This window comes from Penicillium angulare (assembly GCF_028827245.1).
Source record: "Penicillium angulare strain IBT 27051 chromosome Unknown utg000001l_segment0_segment0, whole genome shotgun sequence".
NCBI classification, from domain to species: Eukaryota; Fungi; Ascomycota; class Eurotiomycetes; order Eurotiales; family Aspergillaceae; genus Penicillium; species Penicillium angulare.
This window is the reverse complement of record NW_026623160.1, coordinates 2,966,202-2,979,297: the sequence shown is the minus strand read 5'-3', so window position 1 is coordinate 2,979,297 and position 13,096 is coordinate 2,966,202. Positions and strand designations below refer to the sequence as shown.

The 13,096-nt window shown below is 45.6% G+C and overlaps 4 protein-coding genes across 4 annotated transcripts; 3 read left to right on the top strand and 1 right to left on the bottom strand.

The window, feature by feature from the left end:
* Window positions 1-183: 183 nt before the first annotated feature.
* On the top strand, window positions 184-2,028 carry N7478_001053 (NCS2 family permease; the record flags this gene model as incomplete). Its single annotated transcript, XM_056917268.1, has 3 exons — window positions 184-273; window positions 332-1,357; window positions 1,417-2,028. 3 exons carry the CDS (start codon window positions 184-186, stop codon window positions 2,026-2,028), a joined length of 1,728 nt encoding a protein of 575 aa, XP_056785148.1.
* Window positions 2,029-3,714: 1,686 nt separating this feature from the next.
* On the top strand, window positions 3,715-6,098 carry N7478_001052 (fungal specific transcription factor domain-containing protein; the record flags this gene model as incomplete). The annotated part of the gene is made up of 6 exons (XM_056917267.1): window positions 3,715-3,789; window positions 3,847-4,431; window positions 4,482-4,633; window positions 4,687-4,860; window positions 4,930-5,205; window positions 5,321-6,098. 6 exons carry the CDS (start codon window positions 3,715-3,717, stop codon window positions 6,096-6,098), a joined length of 2,040 nt encoding a protein of 679 aa, XP_056785147.1.
* Window positions 6,099-8,972: 2,874 nt separating this feature from the next.
* Window positions 8,973-9,839, top strand: N7478_001051 (EGFR-like transmembrane domain-containing protein; the record flags this gene model as incomplete). The annotated part of the gene is made up of 1 exon (XM_056917266.1): window positions 8,973-9,839. The coding sequence occupies one exon, from the start codon at window positions 8,973-8,975 to the stop codon at window positions 9,837-9,839; it is 867 nt and encodes a 288-aa protein (XP_056785146.1).
* A 336-nt stretch (window positions 9,840-10,175) lies between these two features.
* On the bottom strand, window positions 10,176-11,605 carry N7478_001050 (uncharacterized protein; the record flags this gene model as incomplete). The annotated part of the gene is made up of 3 exons (XM_056917265.1): window positions 10,176-10,741; window positions 10,797-11,347; window positions 11,427-11,605. The coding sequence occupies 3 exons, from the start codon at window positions 11,603-11,605 to the stop codon at window positions 10,176-10,178; spliced, it is 1,296 nt and encodes a 431-aa protein (XP_056785145.1).
* Between the last annotated feature and the right edge of the window lie 1,491 nt (window positions 11,606-13,096).

The following is a 13,096-nucleotide window of genomic DNA, read 5'->3' as shown; positions in this document are numbered from 1 at the left end:
TTTCTTTGCTGAGTCTTATCAAAAGATTGTGGTTGGCGGAGGGACCGGATAGGTCTCTTGTCTTTTAAATGGGCTGAGTTTTATAAACCCCACTGCCTAGAAAGTTTTGTATCTTGCAATCGACTGTAGTCTTTCATTAACACTGTTTGCTTGAAAACGGGCATTGCCCATAGTTCTGCCAATATGGGTATTAAAACTTGGACCAACGACACCAACTTGAAGATTGCACGCAGTCCGGTGGGAAGATGGTTTCGACTGGAGAACTGTGGCCATGTAAGTTACGCTGAAGAGCAGAAAACAAGTCACCATCATTAACCTGCATGAATTGTAGCCCCGAGAGAGAAAGGGTGCCTTCTTCTTCAATGAGTTGCGTGCTGGTCTAGCGACCTTCTTTGCCATGGCTTATATCATCTCTGTCAACAGTAACATCACTTCCCTCACTGGAGGAACCTGTGTATGTCCGCCAGAGAGCATGTCAGATCACTGCGCTACAAACTCGGAGTATCTTCTTTGTACGCAAGAGATCAAACGTGACTTGGTAACGGCAACTGCAGCGATCGCTGCCCTTTCCACGTTTTGCATGGGTCTTTTCGCCAATCTCCCCATCGCGCTGGCTCCTGGAATGGGCCTGAATGCTTACTTCGCATATACAGTTGTGGGCGAACGTGGCTCTGGTATGATTCCATACCGAGTAGCCTTAACCGCTGTTTTTGTCGAGGGCTGGGTATTCTTTGGATTGACGCTTCTTGGTATGCGTCAATGGTTGGCACGTGCTCTGCCAGCTTCGATTAAGCTAGCGACAGGCTGTGGTATTGGATTGTATCTCGCTCTCATCGGGTTGACATATAGTGCTGGAATTGGGCTGGTACAGGGTGCAACGGACACGCCTATTGAGCTGGCAGGGTGCGCTTCTCAGTATATCGATGCAGAGACCAATCTGTGTATAACCAGTGAGAAGATGCGAAGTGCCACAATGTGGGTTGGCATTTTCTGCGGTGGTATTTTCACTGCACTTTTGATGATGTATCGCATCAAGGGTGCTGTGATCATTGGAATATTGCTTGTTTCAATCATTTCATGGCCTCGGACCACCCCTGTCACCTACTTCCCATACACAGAACTAGGAACCAGCATGTTCGACTTCTTCAAGCAAGTCGTCACTTTCCATCCGATCAAACATATCCTTGTTGCGCAAGACTGGAACATATCCGGTCACGGAAGTCAATTCGGCCTCGCCTTTATTACCTTCCTATACGTGGATATTCTGGATACCACAGGTACTATGTACTCTATGGCTCGGTTTGCAGGCACTGTCGATGAGCGAACTCAAGACTTTGAAGGAAGTGCGGCCGCCTATGTAAGCAATTCTCCATGTATTTGATGATAAATTGTGAAGCTGACAAGATTATCTGACAGATGGTTGATGCGATTTCCATTTCAATCGGCTCTCTTCTTGGTAGTCCACCAGTGACTGCCTTCGTGGAATCAGGGGCTGGAATTTCCGAAGGCGGCAAGACAGGTCTTACATCCTGTATGACTGGCATCGCTTTCTTCATCTCCGTATTCTTTGCACCAATTTTCGCGTCGATCCCAGCTTGGGCAACAGGATGTACACTCGTGATTGTTGGCGCCTTAATGGCAAAGGCAGCTGCTGAGATCAACTGGAGGTACTATGGCGATGCAATCCCCGCCTTCCTCACTATTGCTATCATGCCATTCACATACAGCATTGCGTACGGACTGATTGCAGGCATTCTCAGTTATATCGTCCTAAACGGAACTGCATGGATTATCGAGAAGGCCAGTGGCGGTCGCATTGTTCCCCCAAATAAAGAGGAATCGGACCCGTGGTCTTGGAAAGTTCCCGGGGGTATCTTGCCGCCATGGGTTAAGCGTGCTGCGAAGGGCCAGAAAGACTTTTGGAGGCGGGATGAAGAGAGCTTCAATCTTGAGGAGTCTGGTTCCTCCAGCTCGGTGGAGCAGGAACGCGTGACCGTCGAGAAGCCTCAAAACGCAGGCAACCTTTAATAACTAGTTACTTTGAATGTATGACACCATGCTTTTTGACTAGTTTTGAAGTTCCTGTAGATATTCCAATTAATGTAAAGAATGTAAGACGGCTGATTCCAATGCTACATTTAACAATTGTACGAGAACTTGACGTGACTTCTTTCCCCTAAAAATGATTTTAGATATGCTTTTTTAACTATTTGAAGTCAACGGCTCAGAAAATTTGTAAATAAGCATCAAGTTGAGCGGCGTAAGTAGAATGGAGGCACTGGCAATATGATATCTTTGATATTTCTTTGGAACAAACAAAAAGATCTTATCTGATTTTGATTTCAAGGTCTTTGTAGTTCAAATCCGACAAATAGATAAGCGTGGTTTTCTGGGTATTGTGCGATAAATATTCCCTAGAACAACAATGACAGTAGAAGTACATCAATTTTCTTGAGAATGATTTCCGAGCATAGATTTTTCGGAAGCTCGCAAGCATGATCTTTCCACAGGGTTTCGGAATCCTTGGTCATTGTGCAAGAAGCGGGCGGGTAGTTAGTTAGTCAGTGTGGGACGGGATTTCCTGGGATGATTCTCGGACTTGTGGGGTGAGCGACCCAATAGATAGTTTTTTCCAAGGTTTCAAGTGAGAAGTGTCAGCTCGTGAATTTAGCCATATCACAACAGAGCAGGGCAAGGCTCGAAAGGGTGCTGGCCTACATGGCTAAGCACCACTGGTCCGTTGAGTCTCAAGCGGAATTGCTGGTACAAGTAGTAAAAGTCAATGATCATTATTAATTAAAAATGGCAATGCCAAAGGGACAAAACTAGATCGCTTTTGTTCCGTCACTCCATTGGGCAGGGGGTTGAGATATTCTCCACTACATGAGGATGCCCCGCGGAGATAGCTGTGAGGCCGGGGACGCAAAGCGCCAGTAGATATGATGTTTTGTTAAACATTTGAGGTGCGGCCCTGTGGGCTCTCATTTTGTAAGTGCCCGAAAGGCGTGATAGATCTGCAGTAGCTACCACAGACACCCAGTACGATACTCCGTACACGTATCTCTCCAGCCTTAAACGCGCATTTTAGAAGCATCGGAGGTTGAGATTTCAATTTTGCAGTGACAAATATGTTCGATTCCACTTTTCAAGACCGATGAGAGCCCGAGGCACAATCAAAAGTAGGCACGGATGGTTGAGTGTGGTTCGCTGGCATTTCTTTCCGGACCCGCTTGAAAATGTACTATCAAGGCTCCTATTGCACGACTACCTATGGCGAAGGTCTCCGAGGTCCAATCAGCCGACCGAAAAAGTCCAGCCTTGATATTTTATGCCCGCCCTGGAAAGGTAAATAGGCGCTAGGTTCAATTAATCACAAAAAATAGGATGAAATGAAAAGCACGGCCTTCCGACAGATCTCTCCACTTTGACTTGGTCCGAGTGCCATAGAAAACAGCGTCTAGGTAGAAAATTGCTGAGCACGAAAATTTTTGATTTCGAAGTTCGATCTTAGTGGTCAACAGTGGAAGTGCTGCGGCTCAGCTCTGACCTACGTGGGGCACACTTAGCTCTGCACAAGTTCAGCACGCTCACGTCGCCGGCTATGAAACTGTTGAGATTGACACCCCACGTATGCAAGACACCACATGGCGAACATAGAGCCCCCGAGGACATTGAGACCTTCAATTGAGGGCCCATCAGAAGTAGAATCACCAAATGATTCTGGCGCCGGAAGGCGAAAGAATATACGAGCTGCCTGCAATCATTGCAAACGGCGAAAACTCAAGGCAGGTACTCCCACAGGATTCATATCTGAGAATGGAGTCGCTGACCATGCGAATATACTAGTGTTCTGGAGGCACACCATGTGACCAATGCCAGAAATCAGGTCTGGATTGCAGTGTCGACGAAGAAGGCGATCAGCGTCGGAAGAAGGTGCTCAAACGCAAGTTCGACTCTGTTTCGGAGCGGGGAAAGCTCCTCGATCGTCTTGTCAACACACTGCAGGAAACAGACCGAATCAGGGCTGCACAGATAATGAATTTGATCCGCAGTCATGCTTCCTTGGAGGAAGTTCAATCATTCATGGACGACATTATGGACCAACCAAAATTAGAAAAAACGCCGGAGCTCGTTGAGATTTATTCTGGAGTGAGAGACTTGACTGAAACTCACAAACGTACCTCATTAGAGACTCTCGATCAGCCGCGATTGTCGGAGTCCATAATGATTCAAGTGCCGGCCCACCCATGGACGGCCATCACTAGTGACAGCGAATTTGTTTCTCATCTGATTTCATTGTGGTTTAGTTGGTCACATCCCTTTTTGAACTGGCTCGACCGAGATCTATTCATCCGCGACATGCAATCTGGAAATATCGAATCTGAGTTTTGCTCACCATTTCTAGTGAATATAATTCTAGCAGATGCTTGCGTAGGTACCCATCAAGAGAAGATACTCAATCCGAGCTTACATTGCAATAGGCATACTCCGATTACCCTGAGGCATATGCTATCAGTGGACAGTCATGGTCTCGTGGGTTGCAATTTTACAAAGAGGCGAAGCATCATCTGGACCGGATGGAAGGTAAAGCGACAGTATCCTATGTCCAAGGACTCGGGGTTCTGTATGTTTGGTAAGCACTCCGCTTCTATTGATACTCAAGTGGCAGTTGATTGATTATGTCAGTACCTGTATGATGGGCAAAGATCGCAGTGGCTGGATTTACCATGGTCAACTTGTGCACGCCGTTCAAGAACTTGCTCAGAATCATCATCCCGCCGAGTCAGATTCTGATCAAACTACACTCCGTACTTCACAGGCCACCGACACGGTTATTTGGGGAATATTCAATCTAGCCTCGTGAGTTCAATCGTTTTTGAGACTCATGAGTGGAGCGTTCTTTCTGACTGAACTCTTCTTTCCATGTAGAATGACCGCTCTGTCATACCAGAAAAGGGGGTCGCTCACAATACCGAATCATCCATATCCTCCTATTCGCCAAGATGTTCATCGCGAAAAGTGGACAAATTATCCTCTCCAATCGGATCAAATCACATCGCATAGCCAATGTCTTTTTAATGCATTCTGCAAGCTGAGCGTCCTTACATACGAGCTCAGCTGGTTGTTCTTTGGCAAAGATAAGGCGCGCTTGAACAAGAAGTTTGTAGAATCAACTGAAAACGTGTACAATCGCTTATACGGATGGTATGCTGAGCTTCCAAAGTGCCTTGGCATAACGAATGCTTCTCCACACGTATTAAGCCTACAGTTCGTTCCAGTATCTACCCACCTGAGGTATTTCGTTAACACTTTCGAGCAGTCTCAAATATCACACCATTATCCAAACAGTTTTTGGGTTTCTGAGAGGGTTGCCGCGGGAAGAGAACGACAACGAAACGGAATCCGTTGAGTGGGAAGACAAGATACATGAAAGAGCGCAACAAATTTGTTTTGCATCCGCAAGAGAGTGCGGGCAGTTAATTGATGCGCATCGGGATGGATGGGGGTTCGATCGGATGTCGCCAGTCAATGTTCACTGGATCACGGTCTCCATGTTCACCCTGCTTCAGGATTTGGAAAATGAGGCGAGCTGTAAAGCCTTCGTAAATTTGAGTGTCGGTGCGAAGGCTTTCGCCAATCGATGGCCGCTGGGAAAGGCAATGTTGCGACTGGTGCAAGTAACGGCCAAGCAAATGGAAGTAAAGTTGCCATCCGAGACGGATGCTCTGTTTATTGACTTTGAAACAAGGATATGGAATATTGAGGACCGCAAACTTTTGAGTAGCCAGTATCCCAACTTCGCACACTCAATGAAGCGTGGTCAGGTCGATGAAATCGAAATGGATGCATTCTTGGCCAAATTCGATGATTTGTATGTTGAAAGCGACAAGTCAGAGCCCGAGGAGGACGCCTATAGTGGCTCAGGTGTGGAATTCGGTTCCACCGGGGATTCAGAGATCGATTTATATACCGAGGATGGATATGGACGCGAGGAAGAAGAGTGCGATAGTGGTGGCGAAGATGAAAGCGATGACAGCGACGAGGATGAGGAGGACGAAACACAATATGACTCGGTAATCAATTTTTCAGAGTCCTAGGCACATTAATTCATCCAAACGATTCAGCGCGAAACTCTTTCAACTCATTTATCCTACAAACTGAGGAAACCTGGATCCATCGGTACTTGGAGAACCGACATCGAGAATTTATCGGATGTTGTCTTTTGAAAAAAGGAGGGGAGCAAATTTGGTGGGATAATATCACGGGGATCCCGTACGGCAAGGTAGCCTTACAAAGCTATGGGGCAACCGGAATAGTTTTCCATGAAGATTTCAAGCAACTTTTCCCTTGAACACCTTTGAAGAGGTGAAATTGGAATAATTAGGCGAAAGAGTCGGGTTGATTCCCTAGTGCAGCCAATTAGAAGAATCTGATATCAGATGGAATCTCCGCAATGAGCGTACCTTTTGTGACGAAACGTTGTAGCACCCTATACCGACACCGGGGATACTTTCTGTTGGCCGTGAGACTTCCCAGGTGATATTATTGATCGAAACTCTTCACTGAAATTGGGTGGAAGAAAGTTTCGGGGTCCTCAAATTAGAACCCCAGTCGGTACTTGTAGTATATATAGAACCACTGCCAATAAACGGAGTTCAACCTTGAAATAGCGTTAAAGTCACAAATTTGAATTTAAACCATTATATCAATTCATCGACGTATATATGAAACACACTTACCCTACGAATATTGGAAAAGGACAAAAACCGACTTTGTGGACAAAATAGAAAACAACCTCTATAACAACATGAATGTGCCATACATACACGCACGCCTCGAGGAAGTTGACTGTCTCAGTCAAACGGAAAACATAAAAATTCTGCTAAGTTATTTGTGGTGTCAAGCTCAGAGGTACATTGGTAGCAAGTAAATTTGCCTTTTTAATAAATATTGCATGGTTCGATAAACTTTAATAAATTCTATCCTCGGGTAAGCTCGGGGAAGTCAGGGTCCACGGCAGATTGATTACCTTGTGCCAGGACCATTTAATTCAAGTTTTTTTGAGAAATGCCAGTACCAGTACTCGATAATTGTATCACTATACACCCATAAAACTTGGTCTTTCACTGCCTTCCAATTCAATTTATAAGTTTACGGGAGGTTGAGCCGGTGCGCATGTAAAGATACATGTAGAGGAACATGGTATGTACAGGGATCCCATATGGTTTATGGCGAAAGAATTGGGAAGAACTTCATTAAAATTGCTTGTTCGGGCCTTTCAAATGTAGACCCAATATGGTTTGGTGAGAAGATAGGTGCGAGGCATTGCCGACATTAAACTTGTAGGTCCTGCGGGACTCAGCAACTTATTAGTATGTTTATGATTAGACTGATCATTACGGGTTGACTATTGCCAGTGTTTAAAAGAATATTTCGAGCAACTTAAAATTATTGTGAATTTAAAGTTTTTATTAAGCCAAAAAATGTATTGATGAGGAAGCATATACTCTTGGGATGTAAACAAACGCCCCTGCCAATCAAGGGTGGACAAACTCAATCGCAACCGGTCTAGACAATTGCTACTCAGTCAGCGCTACGAGTCAGAGATGACTCGATAGAACACAGTTGCTATACTAATAGCAAATTACCATCATTCAAAAGAATACTACCAGGGAATTGGGAGGGAGGGCGTGCTTTCTTGTCAACCTCAGACTGCACCGATGTCCCTAGTGTCTCGTTTCAGATCGGAGGTAAATGTGCTGCGAGGTAATTATGGGGTTTTATATCAAGCATTAGCTCACATCAATCAGTATGGATTTGAATAGGGCATGACTACACCCCAGTGTAAAAATTACTACGAGAGGATACCCATCCCAAGCTAATGTGGAGTAGTTTTGACATTCCATGAATAAAAGGGTGCTGCTACTGCGGGCCCCCTCGGGCTGCTGCGACCTCCCATGCTATTACTGCCTTCATCCCCGCTGTATAACTTTGGAAGGCGATAGCATACTATTTCTCCAACCAACCCCACATATCAACTCCAGGATTATCCTACTGCGCTTCGGTCTCCAGTCTTACTGAAATCATCACCAGACACCAGGGAATTATAGAGCGTAACAGGGAGTTGAGACGATCATTTAACTTCTGATTCGGTGTACAAACACGCCAAACACGTCAAACACGTCAAACCTATTATATTAGGAAGGAGGGGGGGTCGCAGCAGCCTGAGGGGGGGTCGCAGTAGTTCTACCCTTAAGAAAATGGAACCACTCTCAAACGTGTCTTTTGTTTAAATCCCAACCCTAATAAACTCCTTCCCTGTCAAAACGCAAAAGTTTCAGCCGCATGAACACTGCAGCGAAAATATCCGTAGAATTTTACCAGGATGATTCGAAATGAACAGTGGGGTGGTGGGTCACCTTGGGTTGTTTTCCCGCTCAGCTCCTCGTATTCGGCCTGGAGGCGTCACTGAAACGTCTCTAACCTGCATGCTGTGCCTCTGCCGAGAAATGACTATTATTTGGGACACGGCAAAATTTACAGAAGAGGAAAGATGACCATCAAAATTTCCAAATAAACCACTAGCATCATGTGCAGCTAGAGTGCTCATTTGCAATCAGACCTACCACGCGACTGAGGGTACCAGAGGAGATGTCAATGCATGCAGGGTCTATACAAGTGGGTGATCTTTTACCTCTCTCGGAAAGGATCTGACCAAATCAACGATTCAAAGCGTAACATTGAGATCTTGGCTCTCTCTAGTTATCTCGGCTCGTGCCCAGGGTAGCCTTTCACACAGAAGCGAGGTGAAATGAAAGGGAACCTAAATCCTTATTCTGAATTTTGTCGGTTTAAAAAGGGGAGAGCATCTTTGAGTTTGGTTTCCAATAGCGAGCCTCTGATTTTTTCGAGTTTGGATTTTTGGGACCAAATCGCCAAATTTTAGCTTTCATATCACAAAGCCGATCAAAATGATGACCAGAGCTTTATATCCGGCTTTTCTGCTACCGATTGCGCATGCTTGGACCTTTGTATCCACCAACTCCTCAGGCAAAGCGGACATTCTTGAAGAATCTGGGACATTGAACTGCACTAGAATCCATCAGGCAAAAGGAGAGAAATTCACATGGGACCCTGAAAAAAGCAATCTCTGCATCTCATTGTTCTACGATGACAATTGTCAAAGCAGAGGAGGCATTTCATGTCCTTTCTGGAAGAAAGACGCAAGTACAGACTTCGGAAGCATCGAGGTTTACACTGATAAAGAAGCTGCAACTGCTTCGATATCTACCTTGACTGTAACAGCAGCACCGTCGTCTTCCTCTTCAGTCTCATCTGAAACCACTTCATCTACTTCATCAACATCCTCCACATCTTCTACACCATCGCCCTCCCCGAGTCTGGCCCCGGAAACCTCATCGTCCGCTGAAGCCGGCTCGTCGTCCGGATCCGGTTCAAGTTTATCTGGCGGTGCGATAGCTGGTATTGTCATCGGAGCCATTGCTGGCGTCTCGATAATAGCAGCACTTTTCTTCCTCTTTGGCCGACGTCGTCGCAATAAGAAGAATGCTGCTGCTATCAGTCAGCAAACTGGCTCTGCGTACCAAGATAAAAATGGACCACAAAATACTGCTACCACTTATGCGGCTACATCGCCATCCACGACTTATGGCCCCGGCAAACAACCTCCTTCATCAAGCGGTGCATCGGTACAATCCCCTCTAGGGACTACAGTCTCTGAACTCCATGACAAAGCACGACCTGCAGAATTGATCAGCAGCCCAATAAGCGAATTGGATGCGCACCAAGAGAACAAAACCTACTTCGTTCGTTCTTAAATCAGTCATCTGCTCTGAATGGTATTGAAATTGCTGTCGGCTTGAGGTTTCGTGGGAAAGGTTTTTGCCTTGGTCAATTTCAAATATCGGATGGTGCTGAAGGTTAAGTTCTTGGATATCTTACTTTAGAAGCATCGAATCTAGGCAGTTTCCAACTTGAAGTTAAAGGGGTAATTAAATTATCGGCGATTGAAGAATTAATAGTCCTGACCTGAGCCAGTACTCTGTATATGCGTTTGAACTTTATTCCATTGAATGACCATCATAGATATTCAAGTTTCAAAAGATTTCTCAGGAGCCGAGAGATATGTACAGCTGAACATGATATAGAAAACTCTAAAACTCCAGGGGTTCGCAGTTTCTCATCAACTCATCCCAAAAGTCATCACCAAGCACAGAGCCTTTAGAAAAGCTCAAACTTGGCGAAAATGGCTGCATTTGAGAGGGAGAAAGACCAGGCCGGGTATTTTGCCACCATGTCTGAATAAATTTGACTTTGCTCAGCGCACGTGTGATGACCGGGTCTTGCTGGCCAGAGAGCCAATGTAATGCTGCGTAGTTCATACACTTTTCCAGAAATTGTATCAGCGCTTCAATCATCCCAGAAAAGTCATAAGTATCCCGAACCATCTGCGGGTCCCAGCCTGGACATTCCAACTGGGAAAGTCTCGAGAATATCAAAATAACGTATGTTGATTGACCCCACCCAGAATACGGGATTTGGAAAACCGTTTCTGGAGAAAGATCAAGGAAGCTCTCAAAGAAACATTTGATGCTTTGTAAGAGATTCCACATTACGTCAATTCGTTCATTCGTGGTTGACGGGGGATTCCAAAATGAATCGTTGATACCATTTTCATGAATGAAAACTTCGACCGCGCATTTCTGAACATTAAGGAGCTCTGCAGAAATAAACGTGTTAGTGGTGAATAATAAATTGTTGATATTGACACTCACTATCATTTTGTAGTTCATTCGGACTCGTCATCGACTGACACTGAAACTCTTTGCGCAATGCCTTTAAGTGAAGAGCAATAGGGGCATGCGGGATTGTGGGGTCTTCTGCTTCATCGTAACGCATTGCTTCGAAAACCCTTTCTGCAAACTGTTGTACATGGGTCATTTCGGCGAGAAGGACGTCGCATTCGTATTCACGAGAATCCAAGAGTGATTGCAGTTGCCTTTCCATGTAGTTGGTATAGCCGAGAGCAGGTATTCGTCGAAAGATTGCAGAAACTCTGTTTGAATTAGGACAAGTGATGTGAACATGGAAGGGAAGAACGAACATTGATGACACAAAGAAACATCCCAAAAGAGCTCGTGTTTCATCGTTTCTCAGGGGCCGGGATTCTGCTACCGCACCTTGGGTCAATTTTGAACTGCCAAACATGAGCTTCCTGCGATCGGTTCCATGTGAGGGTTTGTTAAGTCCCAAGTCGGCGAGCAGTGCGATGGCCAGTTGAAGCAGATTGGTCATTTGAGACACCTCACCAAGATGAACGTGGTACCTAAAGAGATGTTGTATCAGCAGATATTCTATCTTCAAGGCTTTGTCAAGTCAGATAGCTCCCAAGAGATTTCACATACCAAGCAATATGTATGAGAAGCCCCTGTAATAGATCCAAGGATCTTTCTCCGTCCACTAATAACCGCTTTCCAACCTCTTCCGTCAGTTTAGTTCCCATCTGGTGCTGAAATGGACGATTTCTGTAAGAAGCGACCATGACCATAGCTTTGAAGAGAAATGGTCTTTCAGCATAAAACATGGCGGGCGGAACATCTGGAATGACAACAAAGGGGAAGTGGGGGGCCAGTTCGACCCTGTATCGATGGAATGAAGACACCAAGTCATCTTCAGGGAATATCAATGACTGCGAGTGAAGCTGAACAAAAGGGTCATTCAAAAGTGCCGTGCCAGTCGGTATTTCAAGATGATTCGCATGGTTGTCAGAGCTTGCAGACGAGGGATCCAGACTAGCGCAATGACCCACTGGGGTTGTACCTGGCGTGTGGGGCTGGTTTTTCTGCTCCAGCTCTTTCATTAGACTCTCAACTTTATGTTCTAGTTCTGCAAATCGTCTGACACACAGCCATTAGCGCGGTACATTCCACAATCAAGGAATGGGGTTTGGACTGACGACCTCGGCAGTGGCGCTCGCCGCTCGCCCAGCTGCTGCGAAAGACACTCCTTTTTCAATCTCACACATCTGATAGTATGTTAATACCTGTACTTTAGCCACAGCAGGTGAATACCAAGCTACGTCGCATCGCACAATCTCCGTTCGGGGGTACCGACCGTTCACAAGAACCTCCGGATTCATCGTAGACACATTTCACTTTAGCTTTGGCACATGGGCGGCATGCCATAGTCTGGGCCTTGGTGGAGCCAGGTTGGGGAGCCGACATTTGCCCACACATCGCACGTTCCATTAATTGCTCCCGTTTGGACACCGGTTGTCAGGGCATTGTTGTGGATCGTCGGGGGTGGAGATGCACGGAGGTCGGGCGCGGAAGCGGAACAACCGTGACGACGCGCTCTTCTCTCCAGTCATTTATTTTGTGCTACTGTCACAAAACCATGGCTTGCTCTTCATTAATTCCCCTCCCTATTTTTTTTTTGATGCCGCTCTGTCATCCAACCTACTAAAATGTCTTCTAGATAGACCATTGACTGTCAAAGAGTATAATTCAATTGATAAATAGTTCCCCAAAATAAACTAGTAGGGGACAATAGAGCGATCGATCCATGTAATGTTGTTTCTGTTTATTACTCCAGCGACTTCTTACAACAGTTAACTACCGTCTACAACCTTCGTCTAATTTAATTCAAGCGCTTACAATCCGTGACTAACCAAAGCGAGTGATGTCTTACAACAAGTTGAGGCATATCTACAGTTACACCAATTCGACCTTTCCAGCTCCTATGTCGACAGTGAGTGAAACTAGAACTTGCCGTTCATGAATACAAACTGACTCTTTCTATAGTTCACCGACAAGGAGGCCATCGTGCCATATTTGGCCCAGGTTATAAGCCGCTACCGTTGTCGTGAAGTGACAGTAGATCACTTTGGCAGAATACTCTTTCCTACTTCTTTCCGATCGAACAAAACTTCTCCATAGAGCGTGAGGAATACATTGCGCCGCATTCACAAAGATGTTCTAAGATCCATGTCTCTGCACCGGTTGCAAGAACACCAGTCAAGGTTATTGGAGTTGAGTGCAAACGACCAACTACTTTGAGAACGGGAATACCATCA